At 35.7% G+C, this 18,516-nt stretch overlaps 2 protein-coding genes across 2 annotated transcripts; both read left to right on the top strand.

Moving 5' to 3' along the window:
• The first annotated feature begins 840 nt into the window (after nucleotides 1–840).
• On the top strand, nucleotides 841–13,140 carry LOC107564186 (kinesin-like protein KIF19). Its single transcript, XM_016249194.1, has 21 exons — nucleotides 841–904; nucleotides 2,323–2,403; nucleotides 3,493–3,603; nucleotides 3,744–3,831; nucleotides 4,047–4,183; nucleotides 4,303–4,428; nucleotides 4,562–4,654; nucleotides 4,752–4,853; nucleotides 5,149–5,301; nucleotides 5,710–5,832; nucleotides 6,729–6,885; nucleotides 7,053–7,215; nucleotides 8,217–8,394; nucleotides 8,624–8,894; nucleotides 8,999–9,120; nucleotides 10,189–10,340; nucleotides 10,435–10,522; nucleotides 10,800–11,141; nucleotides 12,327–12,498; nucleotides 12,745–12,852; nucleotides 12,964–13,140. The coding sequence occupies exons 1-21, from the start codon at nucleotides 863–865 to the stop codon at nucleotides 13,122–13,124; spliced, it is 2,970 nt and encodes a 989-aa protein (XP_016104680.1). The 5' UTR covers nucleotides 841–862; the 3' UTR covers nucleotides 13,125–13,140.
• Nucleotides 13,141–15,395: 2,255 nt separating this feature from the next.
• Nucleotides 15,396–16,772, top strand: LOC107565415 (carbohydrate sulfotransferase 12-like). The gene is made up of 2 exons (XM_016250653.1): nucleotides 15,396–15,700; nucleotides 15,851–16,772. Exons 1-2 carry the CDS (start codon nucleotides 15,588–15,590, stop codon nucleotides 16,770–16,772), a joined length of 1,035 nt encoding a protein of 344 aa, XP_016106139.1. The 5' UTR covers nucleotides 15,396–15,587.
• The last annotated feature ends 1,744 nt before the right edge of the window (nucleotides 16,773–18,516 follow it).

The following is an 18,516-nucleotide window of genomic DNA, read 5'->3' as shown; positions in this document are numbered from 1 at the left end:
TGGTGCCTCGCTAACAGATATTTGTAGAGCTGCCGGCTGGGCGACTCCTAACACGTTCGCTAGATTCTATAGCATATGTTTTGAGCCGTTTTACTCCTGTGTTCTCACCTCAAACGGGTAGTGGCACTGAAAGGCCCGGTTCAGAGTCGGCTATAAACATCACTTAATAACTCACTATATAATTTATGGGTTCATACTACAAAAGAAGGGAACCCCTGCTATAGCACATTAATCCAGAGACATTAATAACATTGATAAAAGGCCCATAATAAAATTAACCAAGAGAGCACATGCGGGCAAATTATCATAAGAAAACGACAAAATATGACACATGTTATTAGTTGGGCTGACTAATTTTGGCGCAAAAACCTACCAATGTAACCGAATGTGTACTTCTCTCCATAGCAACAGTAACAGTTTCCTACAAATGTCTTGACTGGTTTAAAGAGGCACAGACACAGTTTAACCTTTATCCTTCACTTGTTAAATCCTTCACACTCGTTTACTCCTAAGTAAATACGAGGATGACTATGATTTGGACTGATGAAAATACTCTTTTAGCTTCTCTTGAGAGCATGGGTTGACACAGTCCCAGCATGGTTGGAACACGTCGGGTAGTTTAACACCTCTAGGGGTTTTATCACCGTTAACAACAGTCCGCTGGTGACTTCAGGACCTCCACAGGGGACCTCCAGCACACAGTCCTGCCTCAGAATGAGATTACCCAGCCACCAAGAAGATTAACTAACCCGGTAAATCACCAGTATATTCTAGCGTGGCTCTATCCAAGGCGTATTTTGATCTTGTCTGTTAAAACTGGCTTTGATACAGCACAAGTTTGGAGTAATTTGGGAATAAAAAGATGAAGGATTTGCCAGGAGAGTGGAAGGACCATCAGCTCACAGTAGGCTGTCAATCTTTTAATGTCAAGTCAAGTCAAGTCACCTTTATTTATATAGCGCTTTTAACAATACAGATTGTGACAAAGCAACTGAACAGCATTAATTAGGAAAATAGTGTCAATAATGCAAAATGACAATAGTAAACACTCATTTTTCAGTTAAAGACAGTTCATCATTGAATTCAGTGATGTCAACATCCAGCTCAGTTCAGTTTAAATAATATCTTTGCAATTATGTCAACGATAACGCTGGAAATGAAGTGTCCCCACCACAGTTCATTCAATAGTAAAGGTTAAACACCTGTCAAGATTACTTGGGCGAAAATTTACAGGCTTCTTCTAGAGATGCATGATAATGTGGCACCTATGGGACAAGAGAGCGTCAGCAAATGAACAAAACGTTTCTATTGTCTTTTAAAATGAAAACAAGTGATAACACTTTATAGTAGCATTCATTAAGTCACTACATAGGCAGACTGAGGCTAGATTTCACATTTGTGGTTTATATTATACATTCAGTGTCTTTGTATAGTAGATTGATAGTCAATCTTCTTTGCATACATACACATTAAAGTCATGGCTACAAAAATATCATATAAAAAGTTTGTGATTTTTAATTAATTGTCTTTTCTGTATGGGGTAAGTTGTCAAAAGGGAACCATATTATTTATTGGCAAAATAATGAAACCACAAGGAAGAAAAAAATAGATCACGGTTTCCACAAAAATATGAAACAGCATAATTGTTTTCAACATTTCTAATAATAAAGAGAACCAAATCTTGAAAACCAAAGGAGTATATTAGAATGATTTCTGAAGGACTGGAGTAACTGCTGCTGAAAATTCAGCTTTGACTTAGGGAATAAATTACATTGCTATTTGAATATATTTTAAATGTAAAGTTATTTTAAATAATAATCATATTTTTACAAAATTACTCATTTTACTCTTTCTTATTAAATAAATGCAGTCTTGGTTACTTCTTTCAAAAACATTTAAAAAAAACAATCTTACCAACTTACAGTGCAAAAATGTTAAACCATTGTTTTGGATATCAGAGCTTGTAATTAATTATAATATTTTAAAATATATAAACCATGTGACAACTTGCCCTGACCTGACATACCCTTGTCCTGAGAACACAGTTCAAACTTTCAGTTACAGCTGATGTTTATTTAAAAAATTGGTGCAGTATGCCTCAGTGTTGCTGAACTCTTGTGAATTCTTCCATATGTGACAGCAAACCCCAGTCTCCTATAGTGCTTAACAGATCAGTTGTTCTTATAGATTCAAATAGTATGTCACATAAATCAGAATTTCATTGCATTCTAATAATAGGAATGTTAATGTTCTATGCACCTAATAGGGTGAAGGTAGATTTATTTAATGTTTTTTAAAATAAATGATGTGCACTGATTCAAGGTTGCTCTGCGCATCCGACCACTGAACGATGCAGAGATTGAGGAGGGTGCAACCACAGTGGCTCACAAGATTGACAGTCAGGTAAGGGAAAATAAACAACAAACACAAAAAAAAAACATTTAGACACATGTCCAGCATTATTTATGATTCCTTTATGAAATAATTATAAATGATTTAATTATGACTTTTGACTTAAAACCTAGTTACGAAGATAAAGCCATATGACAAAACACCCTGGTCTCCCCTATATATTTTTGTAAATATTACAGATTTTGGAAACATATACATAACATTCACAACTCCTGGTTAGGAATCTGTGTCAGAACCTGTCATGATGAATGATGGTCTAAAGACCTAAGCCTCCATTTCATCTTCAGTAAATCCTGTTTACAGTCAGTAAATAAGGTTTACTGTCGTTTTTACTTACGCTTGATGTCTTGGGATTCTCAAAGGCAAAGAAACATGCCACAGTCTTTGTGTGCATATTTTTAAAATTCCAAACCACATCAATCTTGCTGATTAGGGAGGGTGTACCTTACATACACCTTATGATGAAGAAGAGATGTCATTTAAAAATTACAAAAGAATGTGTCATTCTAGAGGTTTGCCAAAAAGGAAAGGTGCCAATTAAGAGCAGAGGACTTTGTCAGGTGTCTCCAGATGTAGGTGTCAGGTTCTCAGAGACTTTTCTAAGGGAAGGAAGGTTGAAACACAACTGCCATTTAAAAAAAATCCAGATCCAAAAGCACAACATGAAAGATTTTTCTTGCCATGTACACAAGTTTAGGGTTAGTTTAGTTGTATAAAAGTTACAATTTATACTTTTATACAACAATAATGCAATAAATTTCAAAGTGACAGTAAAGCCTTTAACATTGTTACATATTTTAAATAAATGCTATTCTTTTGAACTTTATATTAATTAAAAAATATTAAGCAGCAGAACTGTTTTTAACATTGATAATGAGATATTTTGCTGAAAATTCAACTTTGCTATCGCAGGAATAAATCACATTTTAAAACAGTATTCAAGTAGAAAACAGTTATTTTAAATTATAAATATGAGTTCTTTCAAAAAGAAAAGAGTTAAGTTAATGTTTAGTCATTGCAGAATTTATCTAATATTTGGAGTTAATTCTCATGTCTAATTACTCATTCTCAAATCTTCAGATGGTGGTGTTGATGGACCCCTGTGAAGACTCTGACAATGTCCTGAGGGTCAACCGCTCACGTGAAAAAACATACATGTTTGATGTGGCATTCGATTATACTGCCACCCAGGTGTGTAACTATTTACATTTTTGTAGGTCATGTGATCCTTGATCATTGCCTCATGTTCACTTAGAATGTTATGTGCAGTTTCTTGAATCAAAGTCTTTAGTTTTAAGACTTCAATTTTATTTACATTTTCTTTATTTCAGGAGGATGTATATGTGGCAACAACAAAAAATCTTATTGACGGTGTGATTGCTGGTTATAATGCCACAGTCTTTGCATATGGACCTACGGGTAATGTTGATGTGAAGTTTTCTGTTTAGTGTTACTGTACATTCCAATACCCAATAATGATTATCCTAAATAAAAAATTCTTAGCTAAAACAGACTATTCTGAACCCAAGGGGATGAAAAATTGCTAATTTTAAATTGATCACAGACACTAAGCAGCGAAAGTAAACTAACCAAAATATCTGTGTTCACATTTTCTGCTACATTTTAATTTTTAGGAGCTGGGAAGACATACACTATGTTAGGGTTAGATTCTGAGCCTGGCATTTACATCCGAACACTCAATGATCTCTTCAGGGCCATTGAAGACAGCACTGAGGACTTGGATTGCAGTGTTTATATGTCATATATAGAGGTCAGTCTTATTGTTTGTAGATATTCAAAAATATTGCATAATGTTTGTTACTGTCTGTCTGGCACTTTACAAATGGAGTGCGTCCTGAATGCATTCAACACTAAACAACCTATTTGCAGATTTATAATGAGATGATCAGAGATCTGTTAAATCCATCTTCTGGATACCTTGAGCTGCGTGAGGATGCTAAAGGGGAAATACGAATTGCAGGCATCACTGAATTCTCTACATGTAATGCTAAAGAGGTACACAGGCTCATTCCAGTTGGTGGCCATCTTTGCCGTCCATTCATTTCCCACAATTGGCCTGTCTAGTCCTTATAATGTCTCCAAAAAAGGATGATGTCCTTCTGAACCTGGTGTTTGCCTGTGATTTCAGATAATGGCTCTTTTGACCAAAGGGAATAAACAGAGAACCCAGGAGTCAACTGCTGCTAACAAGACATCATCTCGCTCTCATGCTATACTTCAGGTCGAGAACACACACACACAGACACTAGCCATGTACATGACCTCAAATTGGCACACTGTCGTCTGAGTGTGCGTCTCCTGCTTTGTTTGCACCACAGGTGACAGTCAAGCAAAAGAGTCGTGTAAAGGATATCAACGAGGAGGTCAGGGTGGGAAAGCTATTCATGGTAGACTTGGCAGGAACTGAGCGAGCATCACAGGTACATGCTGTGTGTTGATGTGCTGAATTGGAAACGCAAGCTTTCAAATTCCTCAGGGATGCCCGATTTTATAGTTCAGCACCCTTTCTCATCTTTCACCGAAATGAATATTTAAGCTCTTCTGTCCTTCATTATTCATATATAATATGAGACTGATGAAGGAATTTGAGCATGTTACATCTCATATGGCAGCCAAAACATCACCCATCATTAAATTCAGACATTCTTACATATAATTGAATGCCAACAGTCATACTGTATGTCAAGTTCTAAAGCACATGTTCTCTTCTTTCAGACTCAAAATAGAGGAAAGAGAATGAAGGAAGGAGCACATATAAACCGTTCCATGTTAGCACTGGCCAACTGCATCAATGCCTTGAGTGAGAAGGGTGGGAAAGTTGCTCAGTTTGTCAACTACAGAGACAGCAAACTCACTCGACTTCTTAAGGTTAGCAAAATCTGTGGAAGCTTATTTCCACCACAGAATTTTAAAAAAGTAATCGCGACTTTTTATCTCACAATTATGAGTTTATATCTCACAAATCAGACTTTTTTCAGAATTACAAGATATGAACCCAGAATTGCTAGTAAAAAGTAGATTTTTTTTATTCAGTAGTGGAAATAAGCTTAAGTCTGACTTGTAAATTGGAAGCAAGAAAAGTCCAAATTGTAAGATATAATTGTTTTCACAGAATTGTAAGTTAAGTTTATATTCCAAATTCTTAGAACTGAAAGAAAAAAACTGTGAGATATAACCTCAGAATTATGAGGAAAAACAAGTCCCATACAACTCCTTAAAAGAAGACTACGTTTTTACAGTTGTCACACAGTTGCAGTGTTTTGATGTGGATTTTAGGATGCTTTAGGAGGAAACAGTCGCACAGTCATGATAACCCATATCAGTCCTGCCAGCACCAAGTTTGAAGAGTCAAGAAATACGCTGGTTTATGCCGACAAAGCCAAAAATATAAGAAATAAGGTAAACATACATGCTTAATAGTATTTGTCTACACTCTAAAAAATGCTGGGTTGTTTCAACCCAACATTGGGTTGAAACAACCCAGCATTTTTTAGAGTGTAGAACCAGATGATTATATTAAACCAATTACTGGATAAAGTGTAAAACTTTTAATGCAATATTTGAAAATAACCACTGAAGAAGTATAACACAAAAATAGATTCACTGAAATGTATTAAGTTTAGGCTTATGAGGAATTTACCATTCAAAAGTTTGGGGTTGGTGAGTTTTTAAATGTTTTTTTAAATGATTTGTATGTCTTTTTTGAAGTATTTTATGCTTACCAAGTTATATTGTGATGTGGTTTATCGTAAGCACGGATAAAAATAGTCTATAATACAACAGATCAGATTAAATACAACACAGCAATAATATACACACTGGCCTGAAGAAAATGGGTGTTCATTCAAAGAAGGTTTTCCTATGAATTAATTAGTAGAACAGTCCATTTCTCCTGTGCATTTGTACCCCTTGTTTCTGGAGAAAGCAGAATGAGAGCCGGCTCGCATTCCACAAGGTTGTAAATGTATCGGGTTACCATGAAACCAGGGTCTTGTTCGGCGTCCTGGGGTGTTACAAAGTATTTGTGAAATCTAGCTAACAAAATATATATTGTGTGTTGGAGTGTTCCAGACGCTACATATTATATTGTGTAATATTATTACAACTGAAAATATCTGTGTTCAATTTTATATATATTTTAAAAGTTTATTGTTTTAAGCAACCATTACTCCAGTCTTCAGTGTCACATGATCCTTAAGTAATCGTTCTATTCTGATTTTCTATTATTGGTGACTTAATTTTGTTGAGATGCAGCCCAGGTCTCTCTCCTGCTATTCTGTTTTAAAATCTTCTAGGTGAGACGTAATTTGATGAATGTTTCATATCACCTGGCGCAATATACACGCATTATTGCTGATCTGCGGAGTGAAATCGACCGACTTCGTGCAAAGATTGACCAACAGAGTCAAGAGCAACAGAAAGGAGAGAAAGCAGACATTCGTGAAATTCAAGGTGTGCTCAATTTGTGTTTTACACAATTTGTGGTACAGTAGTCCAGTTTTAACCTGAAATACACTCACTATTTGAGTTGTTAATTAGTAGTTTGTTCAAATAGATAGCTGCAAGTAAGATTTTTTTTTATGATTGGCATCTGGTTTCTCTGTATGGGCTGTTTTTAGCTGAGGTGCAGCAGTACAGTCATGGTGAGCTGGCTTTACTGCAGGAGCAGCTCTTGTCTGCCTTCAGGGAGCAGATGGAGATCAGACGCAGCCTCATGGAGCTGGAGAACTGCAATATGGAACTCCACATAGACACGTCTAGACATCTGCTCACCATCTCAGAGTAAACACTTAAACATACAGACAGAGTTCCAGTAATCAGTCATTCTTCAATTAGAGACAGGGTTATAGTTGGGGCAAGTTCACCTAAAAATGATTCATTTACTTTTCACCTTTTCACCTTCATGTTGTTCTAAAACTGTATGAATTTCTTTATTCTTTTGAACACAAAAGAAGATAATTTTTTTGAAGAGGAATGTGTGAAACCAAACAGTTAAAGGTAGTAACCTTTGACTTCCATTGTATTTTTTTCCATATTATGAAAGTCAATGTCTACCACCAACATTGTTTACCAACATTGTTCAAAATGTCTTTGTTTGTGTTCATTATAAGACAGAACGTCTTAAAGGTTTGTAACAATTTGATGGTGAGAAAATGATAACATTTTTGGGTGCGCTATCCCTTTAACTGAATTAAAATTATATACATACATACATATATAGGAAACATTTCTCATTTACAGCTAGTTTAGCATTTATTAAAATAATTATAAAAAGTATATAGACAACTAATAAAAACTATCAAAGTTTTAAAAATGACAAAAAAATCACTAAAACTTGAACTGAAATGAAAATGAAATTCTAAATATCAATAAACTATCGATATACTAAAACAACTCTGATTAGGGGAACCTTTCTGTCCCCTAGTATGATTTTAAAGAAAAATGTGTTTAAGGATATAATCATTTTAAAATGTCTCAATGACTTTTTCTGTATTATTAATAGTTTTAAAATGGTAAAGTGTTTCTATTTGTGTCATTACCACCTTGTATTGTTTCCATTACTTAAACTTAAAAATCTACACCATCACCCATTATAACAAAATTCACTTGATATTTTGCAGGATGATTGATAAAATGTAAAAAAGAAAAAAAAAAGAAACGTTTCATCCATGTTAAAACCATACTCCTAGACATACTGTAGTCTCCTCTCCTAAATTATAGTATTTCAGCTTTTTCTTTTTTCATCTCACATCAACCCTCTTTCTCTTTTCCTCATCTGGTAGTTGGGAGCATGATCGAGCACGTGCCTGGCAAGGGAGAGATGAGGTAACTGGAGAGAAAACAGACAGAGACAAGGAGGAAGAGCAAGGGAGTGGACCAGAGGAGCCACAGTATGTCACAGCAGCTCGAGAGGAGATCGGCCCACTACTGGCTGAACAGAGAAAGACAATGGAGCTCAAAGTAATTAAGTTCATTACATAATGAAGACTCTATTTTTTGAATGAGCCATAACAGCGAATGGACATCTGACATGACATGTCAAGCAGTGACAGAAGTATACTTCATATAAAACTCATATTTAATTTTTTCTAAGCATGCCATTATATGACCTCAGTTTAAATAAGTGGTATTATTAAAAAAAAAAAAAGTATTATTGTTCTTTCCCTATTGGTTTCTTCCTTTATTTCAGCGTGAATTGGAAGAAAAATTATTGAACATGAAACTAAAGTCGTCTAAGATTGAGGAGTTGCTTCCTAAACGCATAAGTAACCATGAGCAGAGAGACATTCTGACATTGCTTTGTAAGGTTCATGAGCTGGAACTTGAAAAAACTGAAATCCAGTCAGGTGTTCTCTGCAAAGAAAACGTTCTCCGAACAAAAGACTTCATCATTCAACGCCATGAGCAGCAGCGGACACTCTGTGATGACATCATACACCAGCAGAAGGCTCTGATTGAAGGTTGTGGGTCACTGAAATGGGCTGATGTCTGAGAGACAGATTATAGCATCTGACGTTTGGTAAACAAACATTATATAAACTATATTTTTTCATTCTGTCCACAGATCAAGGACTTTGTGTACCTGAGGAATTACAAGAGCTTTATTCACTGTACTTTTGTGAATTAAGTGATGGAAGCATCGACCAAATACTCAACCTTCATACTTTCACCACAAACCCCAGAGCTGTAAGCTTCTATTTGATCTCTTCCTTTCTTCCTCATTTCCCTTTCCCTTTAATTTGCTTTTTAAATATACATTTCAAAAGTTTGGGGTCAGTAAGATTTTTGCTCTTTAATTGCACGCACAAATATGGTGGCGTGCGCTGTAGCCTGTATCATTTCATATTAAAGCACGAATGAAACTATGAGCATGTGTGTCAGATCCGCGTCACGTTCAGCAGCGGCAGCTCTTAAAGTAATAGCAGACAAATAACCTAATATCCCGGCTGCTGTGATGTCTAGAACAAAAGAATAAAGAGGAAATCAATAACTTTTGTAGCTTTAAGGATTCATCTATATTTAATTTACAATTTAGTGTTCGATAACTTTATTCAATTTCTGTATATTTCTTACTTGCTGAAGGGCACAGGTAAATATGACATTTATTATAATGGGTTTATGTGAAGATTGTTTTAAGTTCACTTAATAAAGTCTAATAAATTCTAAAATTGATAGCTCTCAATTATACTGTAATGTTAGTAGTCAACATTGCATATAATCAATGGATAAATATTAGGAAAAAATAACAATTTCCTAGAGACATCAGTAGTATTGGTATCAGTGATACTCACCTTTAGTCATAAAAAAGATGCCTTTAAACAAATATTAAAAATATACGGTCTTTATGTTGTTTCTACATTAATTTGAAGATTGAATGTGAAATTATTGCAATGTAAAAGTATTTTTTAAAACGTTAATGTTAGGTAGTATTAATCGCGATTGATTTCGGAAAAAAATGTGCGATTAATTAGTGATTTTTTTTTATTCGATTGACAGAACTAATTATAATATATTTTAAAATGTAATTTATTTTCAACAGCCATTATCGCAATCTTCAGTGTCATGTGATCCTTCAGAAATCATTTTAATATGATGGTTTGGTGCTCAAGAAACATTTCTTATTGTTATCAATGTTGAAAACAGTTGTGCTGCTTAATATTTTTATGGAAAGCATGATTTTAAATCTTTTACTGTCACTTTTGAACAATTAAACGCATCCTTGCTGAATTAAAGTTTTCATTTCTTTTTATACAGGATAACTCTCTTATGATTATGGCCAGCCAAATGAGACTTGATGTGATCTCTGATTTAGAAGATGTAGATAAAACACAGCAGAACAACAGGAAGTTCAGTCCATTAGATAAACATCCCCATGATTCTTCTTCCTCTGGGCTGGATTATGACAGGTAAAGTATGTAATAAGAAAAGTAGACTGCCATGTTCATCTGGAATATAGTATGCTTTCATCATTTTTTATATTTTCTATCTTCCTTATTATAGTGACAGTAACAGAGTTTTCAAATCGCTGTCTAAATTTAAGCCACAGAGACGGCACCACTTATCTTCTAGCCCAACTCTTTCAATGAAGGTAAACGCACAGAAGTGCTCATAGACACTGAGCCACCCTAACTGACAGTATCATCTCATCTTTTACCATGTAAACAAATGACTTTACGTGAGATAGTCTCACAAGACACACTTTTGACTACCAGAACGAAAGTATCAGTAAAAAAAATCAAAAAGGTAAACATGAACTCAACTTGATGTAACTGTACATTCCCAAATCTTAGGCTATTTTGAAATAATCTATTCAGAATTTGGTCAGTTTTGTGTAGTTTGTAATGTGGCTGACTGTCGTTGAGCAGGTTTGTGCTGTTAAGGATTCGACTCCTATATCTCCTACTGAAGCTGTGAGTGACACCAAGAGCATCTCAGTCATTGCAGCAAAACATCGCTCACACCTAGCAAAGGAGACCAACTCCAGAGTGGCTGGTCTGGCTTTGGCCTCAGGGCTCAAGTCCTCAGTGAGCATGGACAGTCTAGATTCTACTTTGGCAGATGAGTCGACTGAGGTCAAAAGAAACCCACCAAGACATGGAGGCAGGTCCCAGTCAAAACAGGACTTAAAGACATCGGAAGGCAGAATGGAGCTCTCTGAGAGACACCAGCACAAGAAACGGTCCATATTTTCTGAAGCAAGCAAAAGGGTATAAGCACATCTATGTGTACCTCCATCTCTGTTGTTTCAGAGTTTTGAATTGGCTAAATATACACTACTGTTAAAAAATTTGGGATCAGATTTTTTTTAAAAGAAATTAATACTTTTATTCAGCAAGAATGCATTCAATTGATCAAAAGTGACACTGTTGCAAAAAAAAATCTATTTAAAATAAATGCTGTCCTTTTCAACTTTCTATTTATCAAAGAATCCTGAAAAAATGTATTGTTTCCACAAAAATATTAAAGGGCACCTATTATGCAAAATCCACTTTTACATGGTGTTTGGACATAAATGTGTGTTGGCAGTGTGTGAACACAACCACCCCACAATGATAAAAATCCACCCACTCCTCATTTTTTAATCCCCTTTAAACCAAGTCAGTCTCACTAGGCCTGCCGTTTTGATTCTCATGCAGTGTGACGTCACATTGCATAGGGCCGGTGTTCTGTCGATTTGTGCTACCCTGTCAGATTTTGTGGGTACAATTCGACAACGAAAAATGCTACCTGTAAAATTATGGTTTATTAAAGTCTACACCTACCCCAACCCTAAACCTACCCTTAAAATAATGCAGATAAATTAAATATTGTTATTTAGTGTGAGAAAAAGGATGGAATATTGATGTGCGCATGCACAGTAAACCCTGGTAGGACAATCTGACGGGTAGGATAAAATGTCCCGCGGTGTGAGCTCTGTTATTTCGTCCCACTTTCAGTGCAATTGGCTTCCCATATGTACGGCTAAACACCGGTTCTCTCGCTCTCAGTTATGTTGCTTCTACCAGCTGTTGTTTAATACCGGCTGTGCAATGCAGAGAGACATATACGCGATGCCCTCTTCTAGAGACGGGGCGGGAATATGCAGCACATTTGCATTTAAAGCGATACACACCAAAACAACTCTTTTTTTAGACACACCCCAAAAATGAAATTTTCCAGCTGTTATAATAAATGATCTGTTGGGTATTTTGGGCTGAAACTTCACAGACACATTCTGGGGACACCCAAGACCAATCTTGTAAAAAGGGGCATAATAGGTGCCCTTTAAGCAGCACATCTGTTTTCAACACTGATAATAAGAAATGTTTATTGAGCATCAAATCAGCAGCAAGTTGTCAATTTCAAGTAACATTATCTAGGAAGCTGCTAAATTTGATCTGTTCATACCACAGCAGGTACAAAAACCAAGACAGAACCCTTCCAGATATCCAGCTTTGGAGAGCATCTCAGACAACCGGCTTGTGAGACCAGCTTTAAACGTGATCCAGCCACTCAACAGTGGTGCTGGAAACCCTGTAACACCCCCAGTAGCTAAAGTGAAACACCCTGTCTCTCACTTTACAGGTACAGAACTACAGCCGTTCCAGTTTCACCGCCGCACACTGTTTTCCAAACTCAAGCCAAATAGTTATTCAGGCTAGCATTTGGATGTGATCTCTGTTAGAAAATTCAGAACTTCTCTGTTATCAAAATTGAGATTTTCTGTGTTTTAATATGGGTGCCAAAATCAGTATGTGTCGCTTTCATGCTGTAGATGTGAAATTGGCCTAAAAATTTGCAGATTTTGATATTTTGTCAATATGAATTTAGGAGAAGTGCAGCTTGAGAAGTTAGAGATCAGAGGAATGCCACCCAGCACCATCCATCAAAAGCACTCAGATATCAAACGAGGACAGGCAACCTACAAACAACAGCGAGGTGAGTTTTTTTTTTTCTTCAGCTACGTTCTTTTATTTTAATAGTGAAATGAAGTTGGCAGGTTGTGGAGTGTTTTGTAGTCCAAGCCAAGTTAACAAAAATGTTTTTTAGGCCCAGGAGATGTTTTTTACTCCAGCAATCTCCTACAGCATCCAGGCAATAACAAGAAGTCCGCCAATGAAAATCCTAGACAAAAAGGAATGGCCGATGTTAACAGAAAGAATGAAGCACGGCAAAAAAACAAACATACTGTAAAAAAGTCATATGTCTGAGTTTTTCGTTCTTGTACAAGAGAACATGATCTATTTTTACACTAAAATGTACAGCTGAGACTAAGTTGTGAAATGATTTTAATGTTATTTAATAATGATCACGTGTTGAAAATCTTAAAATTCAAAAACCTTGAGATATTAAGTAGAGATTTTATACAGTTTGTCTCTGCTTTGAAACATATTTTTTGATGATTCACATTTGATGCAAATTTATTTGAAAAAAAACCAAAGCATTGAAATATACAGTACATGTACATAAGCTTGGATATACAGGTTGTTTCAGAATGGCTTCATACTGAGTAAACTCCTGCAACACTGATGAAATGAATATGGTTTCATTTATTTAATAAAAAATATTTTTAAATTTTACAATTTCCAGTGTGAAAGCCCATATTGGTTTCTCCATATTGGCACAAATCAATCCCTGATCAATCTTAGTGAAACTGAGTGTGTCTGGTGTTGAGCAACATCAGGTTACATCACTGTTCAATGATGTATTAGTACAACTATTGGATAAATAATCTAAATTTGCTGATGAAATGAATATGGTTTCATTTATTTAATAAAAAATATTTTTTAATTTTACAATTTCCAGTGTGAAAGCCCATATTGGTTTCTCCATATTGGCACAAATCAATCCCTGATCAATCTTAGTGAAACTGAGTGTGTCTGGTGTTGAGCAACATCAGGTTACATCACTGTTCAATGATGTATTAGTACAACTATTGGATAAATAATCAAAATTTGCATATTACATTGGAAAAGGTGACAGACTACATCAGTATACCACAGCATGAAGCTGTTATCTAAACCTTTTAGCATGTCATGTTATTCTGTACCTCTTCAAGTGAACCAGTCCCCTTATTGATGCATTCTCATGAAAATATGGCTAGTTAAATAATTGAGATGTGACTTTATTTAATAATCGCTTACATTAATACAGCCACAATAATGTCTGATATGGCTTGACAGGGAACAAGGTCTTAAGTGAATCCATGAAATTCATGGATCATTGCATTTCTCTTTCAAATCCAGAAATGCTTTATTGGCATGATTGTTGACATTAAGTATATTATAGTATTTTATGTATAATATTTATTTATAATATTATAGTGACGTAAATAAGGCCACGTTCACACGGCAGCAGAATATGGTTGTCAGTCCTGAATTTGAGTCCTTGATATACTTATGTTCACACACAATATGGTAATTTACGGGAGTGACACCCGGAAATTTTCAGGACTCATAAACGCATTTATGGAAAGCTCACACTGTGTAAACGGAACAGGAGCCACTCACAAACATGTGTCTATATGCATTGCGGTTTTCACGTGTGGTTTAGGTATAACTTACAATAATGTAGATATGGGCTGTGTGTCATCTGGAGGTTTTACATCCAGTTACTGTAGTGGAGTTGCTCCTGTCAGTTTTATGTGCTTTGCACGACTCGAATGTTCCGCTCTCCACCCAAACATAAAAGCTGCAGTCGGTTAAAGAAGATTTGAGGGATGAACTCACAGCTCGACTGGATACGGACTTGACTCCCGTTGCAAGTTCAGTTTTTTTAGATGCTAATGTAAGCTGCTGTGTGAACGGGACATTTCGAGACTCACACTAGTTAATGCGGTTCAGTGTGAACGCAGCCTATATGAATGGGGGAAAATATAGTGCTTATAGGGAAATAATCAAATACTGTAAATAAGGAGGGGGGAGCCAATGTAGATACAAAAAAAATGTTTAAAGTAATAAATCACTTATGAAATTATGAAAATAAAGAAATTAAAGTTTAAGTTAAAAAAAGGAAATGTAAATGTTTTCTAAACGAATTCCCTTTTAAAGTTAAAAAAAATGTGTTTGAATTGGTATCTTCCTTCTTACATACTGTAAAAACAATCCCACTGAAATCCTATGAGAGGCCACTTGATCCCAGGGGTTCAGTTATTTTCGTAACCGAGTACACAAGTGAACCATTGAATTTTATTTTGAAATAAAATAACTCAGTTATTTTGTGACAATGCTGTTGGTGGTCATTTTTTGTCATTCTGAAGTCAACACTACAAGCCGGTCCGTTTATTTTCAGCTGTGGTTTCCTGTGAATATTTGTGGAAGAGAGCTGAACTCTGGAATAACAGCATATGATTTAGTTCTGGCTGAAAGGCGGAGCATTTCTCCTGTGTTCACACCCTACTGTGAGTTTACATATGTAGCTTCAAGTATTACTGCCCTCTTAACAGTTTGCACGTGGAACATTCTGAAATGTAGAGCACAAGAAGACAAGATTTAGGTGAGTGATGGATCATATTTTATGGGAACCGATTTTGAAATGAAACCGTAATGTACATGTCCTTATTTTGTGTTTTTCTCCAGAATTCTCAACTTGACTCATTGCAGAGATGATAATGCTACATATTCCAGCTGGGTAGTTTCCATAGTTTCCACATCATTCAGTAGTTTCCAGTGAAAATGCTAAAGCAGCTGCAGTTTTTCCTTCTGTTGGGAACATTATTTATCATGTTCTTCATAATAGTTCACTGGGATGACGTGAGAGATGGGACTTTTTATCTGCACGTGGCTCCATCATCTCCTGCATTTCCCACAAACATGATGTCCTCTGGACACTGGATAAGTGAGGATTCATTTCTCTGGAAAGAGTGAAGCAGGTCCGTCAAACCAAACCTGACAATCATCACAACTCACCTAAAACATGACCGAACACAAACTTTTACGCAGTCTTCTCCAACACACCTCGAACTGCGTCAAGCACATCGTAGACATTTAATAAGAGAACTATGCTCAGCCAATAGCAGCTTCAACTTCCCTGGAAAATTTAAGACATTTGACCAGATTCCAAGCAAAGCCCTGGACCATCTCAGTGTGGATGATCATCATGGTGTTATTTACTGCTTTGTACCGAAGGTAGCCTGTACCAACTGGAAACGAGTCATGATTGTGCTCAGCCAGAGCCTGAAGGCACCTGATGGAGCTCCGTATCTGGATCCTCTAGACATACCATCAGCGTTATCCCACAATGCTACTCTGCATCTGATATTTAACAAGTTTTGGAGGCTGTTTGGTCGTTTCTCTCGTCCTTCAATGCATCACAAACTGAAGAATTACACTAAGTTCCTTTTTGTACGGGATCCTTTTGTACGACTTATTTCTGCTTTCCGAAACAAGTTTGTTCTGCCTAATGAGAATTTTTACAGACAGTTTGGCTCTGTAATGCTTCACCGTTATGCTAATATTTCAAAGCCCCCTGACTCCGCTCAAGAAGCCTTCGCCGCAGGTATCAGATTGTCCTTTACTCACTTTATTAAGTACCTGTTAGATCCACAGACTGAGGAGGAGAAGCCATTCAATGAGCATTGGCAGCAGATGTACAGACTCTGCCATCCGTGCCAAATTGAGTATGACTTTGTTGGGAAACTGGAAACACTTGATGAGGATACAGAACATTTGTTGAAGATTCTTGGGATGGAAAATCAGGTTCGCTTTCCCCAAGGGTACCGCAACAGGACAGCTGCAAACTGGGAACGAGACTGGTTTACAAACATTTCAGTAGCTGACAGGAGAAAACTGTACGATCTTTATGAAGCAGACTTCAGATTATTTGGATATGACAAACCTGAGACACTTCTGGACGAGTGACAGAAACAGTTGTTCTTTAAAAGAAATTAGCCTACATGTATATAATGTGAAATAAAAGTGGATTGTACACTTAAACATTTTCTAATTTATTTGACTAAAACAGTGAATTGTCAGGTGCACATTTTTAGATTTCATATAAAACTTGTTATAAAATATATGTTGTGTTGTATTGCTGATGAATGATTTGAATAAAAAACAAACTGATTAATGTTTCACTCGTGGAAATTTAGTAATAAAATTACAGTAAAATTACAAATTAAATGAGCTCAGGTAATGAAATTGAATTATCTAAACTGGTTACAATAGACCTTATGGGTAGCGCCATACTGATTTTTTGACAGAAATTAAAACAATGGCATGCACTGCATAAGGTCCTACTAGTTCATGCAATTTTCTATGTTTAAAACCATTTTGTCTACTACTTTTTTGGAAATATGTTTTGTCAGCTGAATAATCAGTATGTTGTTAAACAACAGTACAACTGTTGTACCTCTGTCCCTCGATTTTGTCAAAAATTAAATATGGCTCTAGTACCCTGATTAACGTCTACTGAATAAACCAAAGCAGTTATTTGTTTTGGCCACAAGGGTGCAGTGTGTTTCAATTGATTTGTTGCAGAAAGAGTGGTAGCACTCAGATGGAGTTCTGAAACTTGACTGAACTTATGAATCTTTAATGCTAGAAAAAAAATCAAATGTAGAATTTATGAAATGAGCCATATTTTGACAGCTCTCTAAGGCCCAGTGAAAGTGAAGGTTCTTGTTTTTATTTGAAACGACATCTCTGACCAAAAGTAGAGAGAATAAAATAATTGGAGACGGTTACATTTCACATGATCTGGAAGTGTAATGTCAGAGTTCTTATTAGAGGAAAATATGACATTTTTATTTCAAAAGTTTTAACAATATAAACTGTTTTCAGGAATAGATTTTGATTTTGTCACTACCAAAACATTTGGTTGCATTTCGGTAGTGACGACTTTGTTTTTTTCGGGGGGTTATGTCATGAACATGTCATCATTGTTTCGGTAGAGCTAATCATTCACTCACCCCATCTACAATCCCTGCCAGTACTGAGACTTGAGCCTGCAACCTTTGGGTTACAAGTCCGACTCTCTAACCATTAGGCCACAACTGCCCCTAGATTATTAACATTTAATGCGATTATCAAATGAAATACAAAATATATTGTTGTTGTAATCTGTTCACTAGTTATTTCAATTGGACTATGCAATAATAAATAATGGTACTGAACATGTCATCATTGTTTCGGTAGTGACAAAAGGGAACACATAATCCTCATATTTGGGTGAAATAAACAAAATTTTAGTACAGTTTCTTTTTTTTTTTATGTTTTAGAGTGTTTTAGTATGCAAGTTAACATTCTGTAATGTGATGTGGTTGCTACAAAAGCATTACTGTCACTACCGAAACATGGGATGGTTTGTCAAAAATAAAGTATACTGAATTATCAACTAAGATGTCATGTTTTTGGTTCAATGTATATTCAAACTAATGAATCCTTAACTTTGAAATCAGTATGATCAACTTTTTGCCTTTTACAAAGAAAAATTGGATTCAAAATACAACAAATCTCATAGATTACACTTGAAATATTGTTAAAAATTTAATTGTTATTGATTTACCTCTGAAAGAAAATTTAATAGCAAAAATATATATTTACAATGTAGATGTAAAAAATATTAATAGGTCAATATAACCCTTCTAATTAAATTATTATTACT

This window comes from Sinocyclocheilus grahami, unplaced genomic scaffold (assembly GCF_001515645.1).
Source record: "Sinocyclocheilus grahami isolate Dianchi unplaced genomic scaffold, SAMN03320097.WGS_v1.1 scaffold25.1, whole genome shotgun sequence".
In the NCBI taxonomy this organism is placed as follows: domain Eukaryota; kingdom Metazoa; phylum Chordata; class Actinopteri; order Cypriniformes; family Cyprinidae; genus Sinocyclocheilus; species Sinocyclocheilus grahami.
This window is presented reverse-complemented; position numbering and strand designations above follow the sequence as displayed.